General features: G+C 38.3%; 1 protein-coding gene across 1 annotated transcript in view; it reads right to left on the reverse strand.

Annotated features, from left to right (window-relative positions):
* LOC137404179 (syntaxin-binding protein 5-like) overlaps nucleotides 1–16,228 on the reverse strand; it is a 92,901-nt gene that overhangs the window by 30,756 nt on the left and 45,917 nt on the right. Inside the window, exons 13-18 of the mRNA XM_068090338.1 lie at nucleotides 15,884–16,080; nucleotides 13,078–13,215; nucleotides 10,448–10,593; nucleotides 10,128–10,332; nucleotides 6,588–6,987; nucleotides 2,727–2,852 (exon numbers count right to left, since the gene is read on the reverse strand). Coding sequence (XP_067946439.1) covers nucleotides 2,727–2,852; nucleotides 6,588–6,987; nucleotides 10,128–10,332; nucleotides 10,448–10,593; nucleotides 13,078–13,215; nucleotides 15,884–16,080 — 1,212 coding nt within the window. The remainder of the gene's footprint in view (nucleotides 1–2,726; nucleotides 2,853–6,587; nucleotides 6,988–10,127; nucleotides 10,333–10,447; nucleotides 10,594–13,077; nucleotides 13,216–15,883; nucleotides 16,081–16,228) is intronic.

Genomic DNA, 16,228 nt, shown 5'->3' on the forward strand with positions numbered 1-16,228 from the left:
AGTACCTCCGTACCAAATACCTCCGCTATTCAAGTACCTCCGTACCAAGTACCTCCGCTATTCAAGTACCTCCGTACCAAGTACCCCCGCTATTCAAGTACCTCCGTATCAAGTAGGCAAAGGTTAAAAAGATCTAAAAATGTTTTTCTAAAATTGCGGCTATAAGTGCAGCTGTACACAACTTGCAAGAGAGATGACATCCAAGCAGGAAGACAGTATCAGGCCATTAACAGTAGAACAAATACAAAATCCATCTTTATTTACAAGAACAAGTCACCATCCAACAATCAGTCACAAAGATATTCACCGCTGCTGCTTGGCCATCTTACCATCCAATATCTTTTTGAAAAATGCGAAAAATTTAAAGCTATTATGATACACGAGTGCGCAATCGCAGGCTACCAGGAGACGTCAGCCAATCGCAGGCTACCATGAGACGTCAGCCAATCGCAGGCTACCATGAGACGTCAGCCAATCGCAGGCTACCATGAGACGTCAGCCAATCGCAGGCTACCAGGAGACGTCAGCCAATCGCAGGCTACCATGAGACGTCAGCCAATCGCAGGCTACCATGAGACGTCAGCCAATCGCAGGCTACCATGAGACGTCAGCCAATCGCAGGCTACCATGAGACGTCAGCCAATCGCAGGCTACCAGAAGACGTCAGCCAATCGCAGGCTACCATGAGACGTCAGCCAATCGCAGGCTACCATGAGACGTCAGCCAATCGCAGGCTACCATGAGACGTCAGCCAATCGCAGGCTACCATGAGACGTCAGCCAATCGCAGGCTACCATGAGACGTCAGCCAATCACAGGCTACCATGAGACGTCAGCCAATCGCAGGCTACCATGAGACGTCAGCCACCTCTTTTGAAAAATACTAAAAGTATCAAATTCATTTAGAATATGATGAAAGATGTCTAAAATAAAAATGTTTATTAGACCATATTTATTTATTTCATGTCTGACCCTCATTAAACTCGTTATATCCTTTTCACAATAAAACTAACGTTGACCCTCTATTAGATGCTCTACGGGAACTAATCATATGAACTAATGACCAAAATATATATCGTTACTATTATTACTAATTATCATTTCAATTATTCAGCAGTATACCGTAAATGATGAAGGTCATCAAATGTAAAACAATAATATACAAACTCAAATATTTAAAGTTACCTTAGGATCCAAGAGAAGGGGATGTATGATCGATTTGGCATGCTGATAAAACTACCACAATTCATTACAAGGATGGCACACAGATGTTTGCAAGTACAAAGAAATAGAATGACATTAAACACAGGACCAACTTCCGCATTTGTGACCATCAGGAATGCGCGAGATTGACTAGCGTATAAAAGCCCCTCACTCGCTACAGAAAAGCTGCGTGGACAGTAGATGACAGCAACAAAAGTAGAATACTTAGTCTTTGAAGATCAGATGAGCAGAAGACACTCCAAAAGAACGCCAGAACTCGATATCTCCTTTGGTAACTTAAGCCACGCTCGCACCATAAATATTTCTAACTAGACAAGGTAAATGTGTGTAGTGAGTAGACAAGAGGGTTAGGATAGCTTATGCGGATTATAATATAGGGCAAAGCCAGGCCAATAATGCTTTCTCACCATTTGCTTTACTCAGGCTAGAGCCTGCGCTCTCTGAGTTGTTTTGTGACTTAGTATTCGCTAAAGCCACCTTAGCCACTTTGCTCCACAACGATTTGCCTAAACACGCGCAATCATACATCGTGTCAAACGAGAGCTATCATGGCAATGTCTGCAAGCATAAGGCTGCACAGGCTATCTATCATCTCCTACCTTTTATCAAGGCAACTAACTAAGCATCATGAAAAAATTCAAAAGCAAAGGATTATCCAACTTCAGGTAAATTTACAACGACCAATTAACGAGATGGCAGTTACATAGGAGTACTAGTACTAGCTCTAGTACTACTAGTAGTACTACTAGTAGTACTGCTAGTAGTACTGCTAGTAGTTCAAGTACTAGTAGTAGTACTGCTAGTAGCTCTAGTACTATTAGTAGTACTACTAGTAGTACTACTACTAGTACTACTAATAGTACTAGAGCTACTAGCTACTACTAGTAGTACTACTACTAGTACTACTAGTAGTAATAGAGCTACTAGCAGTACTACTAGTAGTAGTACCACTACTACTAGTAGTAGTACTAGTAGTAGTAGTGGTAGTAGTACTACTACTAGTACTAGAGCTACTAGCAGTACTACTAGTAGTACTACTAGTAGCTCTAGTAGTAGTACTACTAGTAGCTTCTACTAGTAGTACTACTAGTAGCTTCTACTAGTAGTACTACTAGTAGTACTACTACTAGTACTACTAGTAGTACTACTAGTAGTACTACTACAAGTACTACTAGTAGTACTACTAGTAGTACTACTAGTAGTACTAGAGCTTAAATGAGAATAGAGCAGTTCATCTGAGACCTTCAGATAAACTGCGTTGAAGAGTAGTTGAAAAGACACTTGATCAGAACACTTTAATAAACAAATCCTTCACCAAATAAAAGTGGTTATAATTTAAAAAATATTTTGAAGATGCAAGCGAGAGAAACGGGGTTTTCTAAAAAAATATAAAAACATCTGCGGGGTTAAATACTGTAAAAATTATGAAGGAGATTGATCTTATGAAATATTTGAGATAACTCATGAAACTCACGACTTTGTCTTATCAATAGGGAGTCTTACCTTCACTTTGTTTTCTTGAATAAGTGTCAGCGAATGTGAGGAACTGCACCTCTGAGCCCGCTGACATATCGAGGCTGCTAGTACTTGGTGACCTTGACCTTGAGAGCAGCCCACCATCTAATTTGTCTAAAATTTGCAAACAAGAAATAATTTTTGGTAGCGATGCAAAAACTGAATAGTGGGTCTTCTATTGAAATGATGTAGAAACAAGCGGAGAAGAAAAAAATAGATGGGCCTGGGTCACGCCTCGATTTGATCCGTTTCTTTAACCACTGGAAAGAACCGTACGTCATACAAAAGTTTAGCTGTAGCAACATTTTCAACTAACCATGACTGAAAAGTTAAATGAAATTCCGAAGCTTTCAGAGACTTTTGATGATAAATTTAGATGTTAAGGTGACAAAGGTGTAGCCCAGGGAAATCAGAGACATGCATGAGCGGATCGCTTTGATTTTAATAAACACAAAGGGAGATGCAGTGTTGATTCATTTTCTTTCATTAATTCGTGCAAAACAAAAACTTCAGTCCTGGATAGGACTGTTTTTAGAGTTCAACACAGCTCAGTGAGCCATCTTCTAAAGACCTCTTTTTCAAAGTTGAAAACAGAGCCAACAATATTGGCTACACGCAAATGAAAAGCTAGTAAATACTTCAATTACTTGGGCTAATCAGATATAGCTTGGGCTAGTACTACATCTCCCTTTGCCAATCAGATATAGCTTGAGCTCATAGCATCATATTTACTTTTTAGTTGACCCCAAAGTTTACCTAAAATATTCAGATGAAGGCTGCACTAAATATTACACCACAAGAGCCGTTAAGTTACAAACTCTGCCAAAAGGTCAAAGGGGTCAGTCATCAACTTTTAGTCAAACACTACACAGACTATTGGAAGATAAATTGCAAAGTTACATGTAGATAACAGGTGAGGTAACACAATATTCCTGAAAACAGATTTTACAATGGACGAGTAGACAAGTCAATTAATGGAGCAAATCACAGGTTCGATGATAGGCAGCATGACTGGTTCAACATTAGAACATATGGCAGGTCTGATGAAAGACCAAATTACAGGTCTGACGTTAGACCAGGTGGCAGGTCTGATGTTAGACTGGATGATAGACCTGATGTGAAACCAAATGATAGGCCAGATAGTAGCGTGATGACAGGTCATATGACAGGCCAGATGACAGGTCACGTGATAGCCCATATGACAGAACTGAGGAGAGATAAGACAACAGGTCTGCTGATATGATAGATGACAAGTAATGGTGGGTCTACAAGATGTATGATTCCCAAGCATGTTGAGTAGATGACTGAGAAATATAAACAAAGCATAAATGCATAAACTACAGCAGTCAGACTACACAATCTCATTGCTTTAAATCAAAAAAACTACATGCAGTCGCTAGCCGTAAAATATCTTGGGAAGCCAAAAGTTTCATGAACACAAAAGTGGAAAGGAAAAGCACAAAAGCGAAGGCAATGCTTGCAAGATACAAATCTCCAGTGAGGAAGAGAGTGCATACAGGATATGTGCATTCCAAGACTTAATAGAAATTACAGGCAAACCCAAGCAACAGTGGCAAGCAGTGCTCTGGTTTAAGCAACTCTGTCGCATAACCTTTACAGGGCAATATGCAGCACCATCATATCAAATGCAAGCTGGTAAATTATACTGTATGAATAATCAATTATAGTATAGATTCTCGATGCAGTTGATGACGAGCTGAGAAATGAGAATACAATCAGGACTCATCTGACAACTGCGTGTCAACTTATAGCAGACCATCCTGAACAGAGAGACGACCACAAAACTGGAAATGCAATGGTATTAATTTTAATGACATTGCACAAAATTTTAGTAGATTGTATCAGAAAGTATCGGTATTTTTCTGTCATTTGTGATTGTTTTTTATGTTTGAGGTGATCTGATTGTCAGGATGTTTAAATATTACAATCGACAAAACCTTATTGCGGTTAAAATGTTGAGATCTAGCGAAAGAACTATTATGACGCCTGTAGTTATAAAGAGAGAATCAAAACACGTAACGCTGCAAACTTGAATGCGATTATATAGTCGATATCAACTATATTAACTAGTCATGTCTTTTCACAAATACTTTCTTTCTGAATGTTTAACAGTGATCAAGTTTTGTCGATTTCAATCTTGAAGCATCCTGGTAGTCAGATCATCTCAAACATCAAAAACAATTGCAAATAATAAAAAATACAGATACTTTCAGATAAAGTTTACTAAAATTTTGCGCGAGTTCATCTTTAAAATGTGAAGCTTGTGGATTTGCCAAAAATAATAATAAAAAAGGTTTTGGTACAAGTTCATAGATCATTAAAGAATCAGTCAATAAGCAAACATAATAACGAGGAAGAGATAAATCAATGAGACGACAGACAAATAAGTGAGACTCAATTACGTTTGACCGATCAACAAGGAGACTTACTACATTACTACACTTACTACACTGATCGACAACACCTACACATTTATTCATCGTGACAGAGTTCATACACCTTTGATAATTAAAATCATACTTGATAAAAACCAATATCAACTTAAGATTCTTTTTAAAACAAAAGAAATGATGGGGAAACAAAAATGGATATGCAAGATTGTGGGAAGAAGGATAACGCTACAGCACCGCCTACCTGGCTATCTCTTATATGCAACAGTGTGGGAAGAAGGATAACGCTACAGCACCGCCTACCTGGCTATCCCTTGCAAACCAAAATGAACCAAACAACACGGATATCAAAGCAAATCATGTTAACTACAGAGGTGTACTACAGAGTGTTAGTTATAGAGGTGGACAACTGCTAAAATAAATACGCTAAATAGGGGATATCAATCGGTAGGTAGGCAGTAGTAGGCTTTCTGCGAGACTTTGGTGAGTTGAAAAACAATTATCAGCAGGGGTCAGAGATAGAGAAGTTTCTATGCTCTCTTTTGCATCAAAGATACGTTAGGGAATAATGCGAGCACAGAAAGCATTGATCATCTTGTTAGAAAAACAACAATTTCCAAAATTAATGACGCTACCTTAAATCGTAAAACCGTTTGCATGCCTGTGTATATTCTGCGGCTAACTCGATAAAGTTATTTTGAAAGAACCATAACATAAAATCTCTGACAAAGCTAGAAGTTGTCCACCCCTACATCAACCCAAAGGAAACAACAACTCAAAACAAAGCTCAAAGAGACCTCTGCTGCTCTGCTGCGCCATTTCAATAGCACTGACAGGAGAGCTGTTGGGGGATGACTGCCCTCCCCCCTCAGCTCCTGTATCTAAAGAGGCAGTCTTAGTGAGCCGCAAACCAGCAACTGGAGCCTTCCAGCGAAACCTTTGCTTCGAGATTCCAGGAGACGAACATCCATTAGACATCTGAAATTAAGAGATTAGTTAATACAGGCGACCATCAAACAAGAACCTATACAGCAACTATGAAACGCCTGAGATCCCTGCACTGACATCATTGCGATGACATCATTGCGATGACATCACTGCGATGACATCACTGCGATGACATCATTGCGATGACATGACTGCGATGACATCACTGTGATGACATGACTGCGATGAGACCTACAACATATCGAATTCCTTACTAGACGAAGATGAGGATTCGAGTGTTAGCAGTGGCAATGAAGAGAGAAGGAAGAGTTAGAAAAACATGCGAGAGCGGAGTGATGCCCAGCCAACAAATGAGTTGATGTAACACACTCAGAAAATGCGTGTCTCACCTATAGAGAGCCTACAGTGCTGGGAGTTGCCCTACAAGACACAAAAAATCGTTAGAATGCAGTTAAAGCAATAAGCAACTCGGTTCCTCCCGTGTTCTTACCAATCTTGTTCTTTTTTTGAGGTTTCTGGTCTGCAAAAAATCCTGTAGCGGAAGTGTTAATGGGGAGGGCTGATTGGGACTTGCTGTGATGTGGTGGATGCTTGTGTGGTAGGTGCGACAATTTGCCTTTCATGTTGCCCATTTTATTGGTGAGCTTACGAGTCCATTTGGGCTTAGGGTTATTCGCAGAAGACGAGGTCGGCTCTTCGTCTTCTTCGGAAGGCGGGTCTTCCGTCTTGCCTTCGAGATGACCGGAGAGAGGCAGAGATGGAGAGCTCGTCGATCGGTTTCGGTTTAAATTGAGAAAGTCCATTTTGTCAGTTTCCGTTTCTGAGGAAGGCGTGGCACAAACGAGCTCAAATATTACTTGTGAAGTCTCGTCACCATGGGAGTTTCGCCGCTTTGTAAAACAAAATACTGTTAACGAAAGATACTAAGAGGGAAGGGTGAAACTCTGCTGCATTACTAGTTGATGAGAATTACTAGTTGATGAGAATTACTAGTTGATGAGAATGAAAGTGTATGAATATTTAGCTTACACAGTATAATATGCTGTAAGAAATGGAGTACAGTATAATTATTAATTGTATGAGTGATTTGGTATACTCGCTGAGATATGTATCGTTTTCTGTTAGTAAAGCCCGCATTCCTTGAACTTCCTAGTATAGCGCCAAACACCACGTACATTAATAAAATTTGTGACAAATTCAGTGCTTTTTGAGTAGAAAAAAAAGAATATTGACAAATTGATCATTAATTTCATGCATATGCTGCTCGAAAATTATTCATTAAAGCACAGCACTACAATTTTTCAAAAACATTAGAAAAGTTTAGAATATTAAACTGCTTTAAAGCAGCAAGATAAGTCAAATGTTGCAATGTGAGATTCGTAATAAGTCAGAATGAAAATCAGCAATATTGACAGCGTCAGAGGCTGTAACCTTACTTAGATGCGGTGTGTTGGTAAATTTGCTTTCTTCGCCGACTCTTCTCACACTACTTGATTAGAATGACACAAAGACATCTTGGTAGAAGGCAATTCCCAGAAACGTGTTGCTTAAAGTACTGAGACAACATAATATTGTGTGGAAGTTTTTATGCAATTTTAGCATACCAAATATGCATAGAAATGCGTAAGAGTCCATATCTGTGTTTATTAAATTGACAGAGAAAATACATCAACTTTACTGTAAAACGGCAATAAAACATGCCATTCTTCTCGGTAAAGACTTTGGAATATTTGATTAAAAAAAGAAATCAGTGTCTATTTGATAAAACATCGGCCTTAGCATAATCAGTATGTGATATGGTCGAATGTGAAAATAGAGGTGTTTACCTCACTAATGTTTATACAAACTTTTTTTCCATAGTCTTCAATTTTTATTTTGTTCCACTCCCAAGAAGTTCAATTGCTTTTCTTTCTTCACCAATAATGATAGTAGAGACAATAATAATAATGATAGTAGAGACAATAATAATAATAATGATAGTAGAGACAATAATAATATTGCGCACTGCTGGGGATAGTATTGTCAAAACTAGCACTGTTAACTAAATACCAGACTAAATATGGTGAGAAGTCCTAGAGAGTTGGGCCATTACGCAAACAGGAAATGATGAAACGGGGAACAAGAGATGGAATTGCTGCACAAGGATTGGCTGTAATCAGTGTAAAAAATATAACTATAGTAAATGTAGCAGCGAAGAAACGCACAAGATTAGAGTATTTGACAGAGATTCTGCTATAGCAACCATACAATGATTATCACGGTTTCCATGACACAGCTAATCCTCAAATTTTCATCATCCACAAGATCGAATTAGCAAAAATCCGCAAATCAAATGAGTTTGGTTACTGACAAATTTTTATCGAATGTTTCATGCTCACAAAAGATGGTAGCTGCCCCAGCGAATGATGCACAGGATATAGTCGCGCGAGCCATTCCATTTTAAACATTTTCCACACTTCAGTAGTTCTGATTTTAAAAGTGTGCCGCTAAGCGATAAAGGAGTGCGCCGCTATGACCTCTAGTGTAAAATTTCTTATTTTTTTAACATAACGCCGGCATTAATCCGCACATGCAAGTGTTCATCGAAACACTTACTGCACGCCTACTCAATGCACAATTCCAAATCAGCACCATCCGCACAATAGAAACGTTGCGTATGACATACCCGCATGTATGCGCATGACATACCCACATGTATGCGGATGACATACTCACATGTATGCGGATGACATACTCACATGTATGCGCATGACATACTTGCAAGTATGCATATGACATACCCGCATGTATGCGCATGACATACCCGCATGAATTCATATGACATACCCGCATGTATGCGCATGACATACCCGCATGTATGCGTATGACATACCCGCATGTATGCGCATGACATACCCGCATGTATGCGCATGACATACTCGCATGTATGCACATGACATATCCGCATGTATGCGCATGACATACCCGCATGTATGCACATGACATAGCTTCTATGTCCCATTATAAATATAATGACATTTTCAACTAAGAAACTATTATACAATGTACAATATGTTTGTTATGAGTCTATAGCACAGCAATACATAGTGTAGATTCAGTTTATAACGTTTATGAACAGTTTGAGCAAGATTACAACAGTAGATCATCAAAGACCAGCCAATAAAGATAATTTTGAGCAAGTTCACAGGCTACACCAGACACGGACTCTAAACTTTAATTCCTCAAGCTATGTACAAACTCAGTAAGACCAGGTTGAAAATGTTATTACTCTTTCACCTTTATATCAGCAAATATTTATACCTTTTAGCAAATCAAATGAAAAATTCAAATTTTCACCAGTCACCGAGTTAGCAATTGTATACTGTTCCAGTTTGTTTCAGTTTTGGCTCTAATTATTTTTTATTGACAGGAAAGAGTTTAAATAGGCTGACTCTCAAGGAAAAACATCAACTTGTGATTCCCTATCTCCCCGAGCCTTTTTAACCCAGCAGATGAGGAGCGCGATCTGTTATTATTTCATATTAAGAGTTTTTGGTGTTACCGCGTGATAAGAACATCTGTAATGCCAAGCGCAGTCGTGTTTAGTCCGTCTCCGAATGGTATATAAAATGTCGTGTCAAATTTATGTTATGCATACTTTTGCTGTCACACTACATTTTTAGTGTGAAAGTATATTATTTTAACATAATGTTAATAATATCGATCTTGTAATTAACTAAGGCAGAGTGATGTCGACATAGCAATTTGACTTACACGCGCTCAAACCCCTGCAAAAATACGACCACTGAATCTCAATCAATACCGAATGTCTTTTTACATTATAAATGCATAAGTTTGTTGCATCTAAAGTACAAACTTATGCATTTGCTTGGTGCTAGATACAACACTTACGTAAATGCGATGCTATGAAGTTGATATTGTACAGCTGTTAGCCTCCTCTACAGACTAGCTGTGAACTAGAAAGTGAGGAGGAGGTACAATAATCAAGTGTGAGAGAACAAAAATTAGCTGCCCCCCACAAACACCTCACCTCCAATGTTTTTGGGTTGTTTTCTGTATCACCCATCTTTTCTTGATCCGTGGATGAGCCACTTTGTAGCCATGATTTGGGTGTGCCGGGAGTGGCCAGCCGACCCACATCATTATTGCACAAATCTGACGGAGCAACATTGAGAAGGCATTTGTTCTGCAGGATATCTATTATGAAGATGCTACTCGTCGTGCCAGCAGCGAGCCTGTCAACAGAGTGGTCAGAAAAAGAGCTAATAGAAGACAACTCCGCAATCGTTACACGTAATAGTGTATGGTTAGAAAAGAAACTGATGAGATTAGCTAGAACTACCGACTTACATGCCATATGAAGAATTAACACATATGCAGGTGATTATAGGGGGTGTTGTAGTGTCACACCACTTCAATACTAGTGACAGCTGCGGTTGGTATCCGACAGCATGTTTCCGAGAGCCAGTCTTTGCTTTCACCGCACTCTTCACCTCCTGTAATGCGTTTGGACAACTGATGTCAATTTAAAGAACGTAGAAAGACTATGAACAGAAGACAGCGCGTGATAAGCATATGGCAGCGATGATGCAATCACAGTCTAGACCATTTAAAACTTGTCAAAACCGCACCAATGCGGGCGAAAGTAGACCCTGCAGACGATAGAGTTGCAGGAATTGAAGCAGCGAGTGACTATATATACTAACAGCTAGCACTCTTCAGCGTATGACTGATAGCTCGCTACAGAAAGCTAAAGATTGAACTGGCTGCAAAAAGAAACAAAACCCAAAGAAACAAGCTGATAGGAACAATAACCGGTCATAACCGGTCAAGTCAACCAAATAAAAGAGGTTCACAAAAACTGCTTACATGGATTATCTCTATGAAGCCAACAGCGCAGTGGTAAATAGTAGAGTTATATTCACAAATCTAGGAGCAGAAATGTTTCTCAAAGGTTTAAAAATCCCCACAATAGACCAACCTAACTTAGAATTTACCTACAATAAACCAACCTAACTTAGAATTTACCTATAATAGACCAGTCTAACGTAGAATTTGCCTACAATAAACCAACCTCACTTAGAATTTACCCACAATAAACCAACCTAACTTAGAATTTACCCACAATAGACCAACCTAACTTAGAATTTACCCACAATAGACCAGTCTAACTTAAAATTTACCCACAATAGACCAACCTAACTTAGAATTTACCTACAATAAACCAGTCTAACTTAGAATTTACCTACAATAGACCAACCTCACATAGAATTTACCCACAATAAACCAACCTAACTTAGAATTTACCTACAATGGACCAGTCTAACTTAAAATTTACCCACAATAGACCAACCTAACTTAGAATTTACCTGCAATAGACCAATCTAACTTAGAATTTACCTACAATAGACCAACCTAACTTGAAATTTACCTACAATAGGTCAACCTCACTTAGAATTTACCCACAATAAACCAACCTAACATAGAACTTACCCACAATAAACCAACCTAACTTAGAATTTACCTACAATAAATCAACCTAACTTAAAATTTACCCACAATAGACCACCCTAACTTAGAATTTACCTACAATAGACCAGTCCAACTTAGAATCTACCTCCAATAGACCAACCTAACTTGAAATTTACCTACAATAGGTCAACCTCACTTAGAATTTACCTACAATAAACCAACCTAACTTAGAATTTACCCACAATAAACCAACCTAACTTAGAATTTACCTACAATAAACCAACCTAACTTAAAAGTTACCCACAATAAACCAACCTAACTTAGAATTTACCTACAATAAACCAACCTAACTTAAAATTTACCCACAATAGACCAACCTAACTTAGAATCTACCTACAATAGACCGACCTAACTTTTACCTAGAATAGACCAGTCTAACTTAGAATTTTCCTACAATAAACCAACCTAACTTGAAATTTACCTAAAATAGACCAGCCTAACTTAGAATTCTTGTTGCCACATTAAATATTATCGCGTTGTTTATGCATGTAATGTTCCCTCTCTCTCTTCTGCTATCTAGTGTCCAATATATCTCTGATGTTGTCTCAGATTCACTCAATCCTTACAGGGGCAGAGTGTTTACTATATTTTTGTGAAAGGGAAATCTGAACAGTCGTTTATGTTGTTTTAGGATAAAACACCTACTCGAAAAGGAAAATATTGTACTTGTCACAATTTGCTATGATGATCATAAATAGCTGCTGCTTCATTCATCTCAAAATGTTTGCATTTTAAATCGTCATGGCACAGTGCGTCAACTCTCGATCCAACAAGTTGTTTGAACAAACATACAGTAGCACAAAAGCAGTTGTCCTAAATATATTAAGTGCCACTGCAGTATATAGCCAGGTCTCTGTCTATCAATAGTACAATAGAGATAGCGGGTTAACACTTTGCCATAGGAAAAGAAATATCACAAGCCTTTACCACTTTAAATGAATGATTTGACAAGGAAGGCGCCGACTTCAGTCTATAGAGCTTCGCTGGCTGGAAGAAAAATAGAAGTGAATTATAGACAATTTGACACCATTTGTCACTGTCTTAAATACTTCACAATATCTCACTAAGAGCTAATATAACAGTAATAGTATAACCTTGTTTGAATGACTCTCATTCAGGTAAGAGTGGCTAATCCAAGTCATGACTGATGTACATGTGCAGAGATATATGTACCGTACTTTTCGGACTATTAGCTGCTACTTTTTTCCGATGTTTTGAGCCATGTGGCTTATTTAGAGGCTGCAGCTATTCTGTAGTTTTTTCTTTCACCGCTAGGTTTTTTCTTAAAGGCGCATTAACCGGAATCTCCGGTTAATGCGCCTTTAATGGTGAAAGAAAGGGTTGCGGTTAATAGTCCGGAAAGTACGGTATATCTATTGGCATCCACTATCGAAGCTATGTTCAGTGAGCAGATATGAAATGCCCTGCCACTCCAATCTACGACTCACTTTGGCCGTGTTGAGGTTGGGTTTGCTTGTTATGTCCAACGAGTTTTCATTGACTCCATTGCTAGCCAGAGTTTTTGGAGAAGTCGGGCTGTCACTCACCTCCTCAAATATATCGCTAGCAGCAGAAATTTCTATAACCTGGTAAACATAATGATGCATAGACACTGACTGCGCGTTGAAGAACTATGCAGACTTACAAATTAAGGTGATAATTATAGCTACTCGCAAGAACTTGTGACAAATGTTTGAGTTTTCACTACCAGGCCTTATTGAGCATGACGTAATGATCAATGATAACAACTAAAGCCTTATTGAGCATGACGTAATGATCAATGATAACAACTAAGGCCTTTCTGAGCATGACGTAATGATCAATGATAAAAACTAAGGCCTTATTGAGCATGACGTAATGATCAATGATAGAAACTAAGGCCTTTCTGAGCATGACGTAATGATCAATGATAAAAACTAAGGCCTTTCTGAGCATGACGTAATGATCAATGATAAAAACTATTGTTAACCTAGGCAGTGGGCCAAGGCAGTTTATCTTTCATTTCTGTTGTCAACCATCTTCAGTGGTAATTTCTTCCTGTCCCTAGATCGATTCGATGGTGTAGAATTCATATCCAGTATTCATATCCTACCATTTCCACTACTAAATAAATTTTCAGACTTTAGGCTCAGTAAATATTAAAGAGTTGTCTTCTTTTACACTGAATGCGTCAGTGTAACACTAAATTGAGTCAGTTTGTTGATTTATTACAAAGGTCAAGGTCAAAACATGGCACTTCAAAGTTTATTTATCTTCATTTTTCTTGTTATAAATGCATAGTTTGAGCTTTTACATGGCTTATATAGCCCACATAAATGATTGTAAAGAAGATAATCTAATAAAATTGATTGAAGTCAAACACTTCATCACTCTAAAAAGCTGGAAACTACTTTTTAAAGAGCCAGAAAGGTCTCTTTCCGATGGGGTATGCCTTCGACTCGGCTCTCATAATCATATACTATCAGAGGCTGACTGACAAATACAGGATTGAGCTGGCTAGAAAAAAAAAACACAGGCAGATGAGTATTTTTTTAGGTTTGAGGTACCTAGCATTCACACATTGAACGTGCTATAATGTGACTTATAATTAATTATTCTATAAAATGATTATTATGTAACTTAATTACACAATCAATCAAAATGAAATAAAAACGGATATGGTACTCTGCACAAAACTGCAGTGGCGGCTCCTGTTCAGGGTGCTTGAAATTCAGATTAGAAAATACCTAAATTTGGATCCAGCCAGGGATTAACCACTATTTTTACCCTGGTTAGTCAAATGTTCGAGCTCATATGTCACAGTATGACTGTATCAATCACCATGTTCACAATGACTGCAGCTTTCTTGCTTTATTTTCTATGATTCATCAGTTTCAGGTTATAGAACATAATTATAGTGTTTTTATTTTATGTAGAATAAAGCTAGTAAACCATATATATAAACACATGTATATACATGTGTTTATATATATTTATATACATGTATGTACAGTGTATATACATGTATATACACCCTATATAGATATATAGTTTACATGTAACAACCATATGATAGAATGTTCAAAAATAGATAGAAGATGAATTTTGACTTCATCACTGACATCTTAAATCACTGCAAAATAATTTTTAAAAAGAGTTGCAAGTCTGCTGCTTCTACGGAGGGAACATTGTTGACAAGGGAGACAGAACCTAAAACTTCTACGGAGGGAACATTGTTGACAAGGGAAACAGAACCTAAAACTTCTACGGAGGGAACATTGTTGACAAGGGAGACACAAGTCTGCTGCTTCTACGGAGGGAACATTGTTGACAAGGGAGACAGAACCTAAAACTTCTACGGAGGGAACATTGTTGACAAGGGAGACAGAACCTAAAACTTCTACGGAGGGAACATTGTTGACAAGGGAGACACAAGTCTGCTGCTTCTACGGAGGGAACATTGTTGACAAGGGAGACAGAACCTAAAACTTCTATGGAGGGAACATTGTTGACAAGGGAGACACAAGTCTGCTGCTTCTACGGAGGGAACATTGTTGACAAGGGAGACAGAACCTAAAACTTCTACGGAGGGAACATTGTTGACAAGGGAGACACAAGTCTGCTGCTTCTACGGAGGGAACATTGTTGACAAGGGAGACAGAACCTAAAACTTCTACGGAGGGAACATTGTTGACAAGGGAGACAGAACCTAAAACTTCTACGGAGGGAACATTGTTGACAAGAGAGACAGAATCTAAAACTTCTACGGAGGGAACATTGTTGACAAGGGAGACAGAACCTAAAACTTCTATGGAGGGAACATTGTTGACAAGGGAAACAGAACCTAAAACTTCTACGGAGGGAACATTGTTGACAAGGGAGACAGAACCTAAAACTTCTACGGAGGGAACATTGTTGACAAGGAAGACAGAACCTAAAACTTCTATGGAGGGAACATTGTTGACAAGGGAGACAGAACCTACAACATGATTTTTATAAGATTCCTCACAAAAGTGAGAATAGCAGCTATGGCAAATCTTCAGCTTTAAATTCTCCATACCCAAATTATATATATATATATATATATATATATATATATATATATATATATATATATATATATATATATATTATATATTCTACATACCCAAATTCATCTAAATCACAGCAGAAATTGCCACTGAAAGGTGTGCCTATAGAACTTCATTGCTAGAGATCTTTCTTTTGCTCAGCCTACAGCCCAACTAGCAAAGAGGCAAAACATTCCTAACTTACAGGTGTTTCTGAAGTTGTCTCCTTTTTGCTATAGTTATGCAAGGTGAGGTGATGGGCCCCAGCGAGTGCTAGAAGTCGGCTGTCTTCATCCAGGTAAATGTGCTGTATAGCAAGGAGGTCGTCATCGTCGCTGTCTTTGCTTTTCAACTTCTCAAACTGTTTGCTTGTCCTCATCCTATACAGGAACTGCATACTCACTACAAAACATGCATATATTAAAGCAGAATGACTGCGTATGATCAAGTATTTACTTGCAGTTGTTCGAGTCTGTAACAGAGCTGACTTATATTAATTATCGTTTGTTAAAGAAGCAATAACTTGTTTACCGTTCACCTACCATCAGAT

Source organism: Watersipora subatra, chromosome 9 (genome assembly GCF_963576615.1).
Source record: "Watersipora subatra chromosome 9, tzWatSuba1.1, whole genome shotgun sequence".
Classification (NCBI taxonomy): Eukaryota; Metazoa; Bryozoa; class Gymnolaemata; order Cheilostomatida; family Watersiporidae; genus Watersipora; species Watersipora subatra.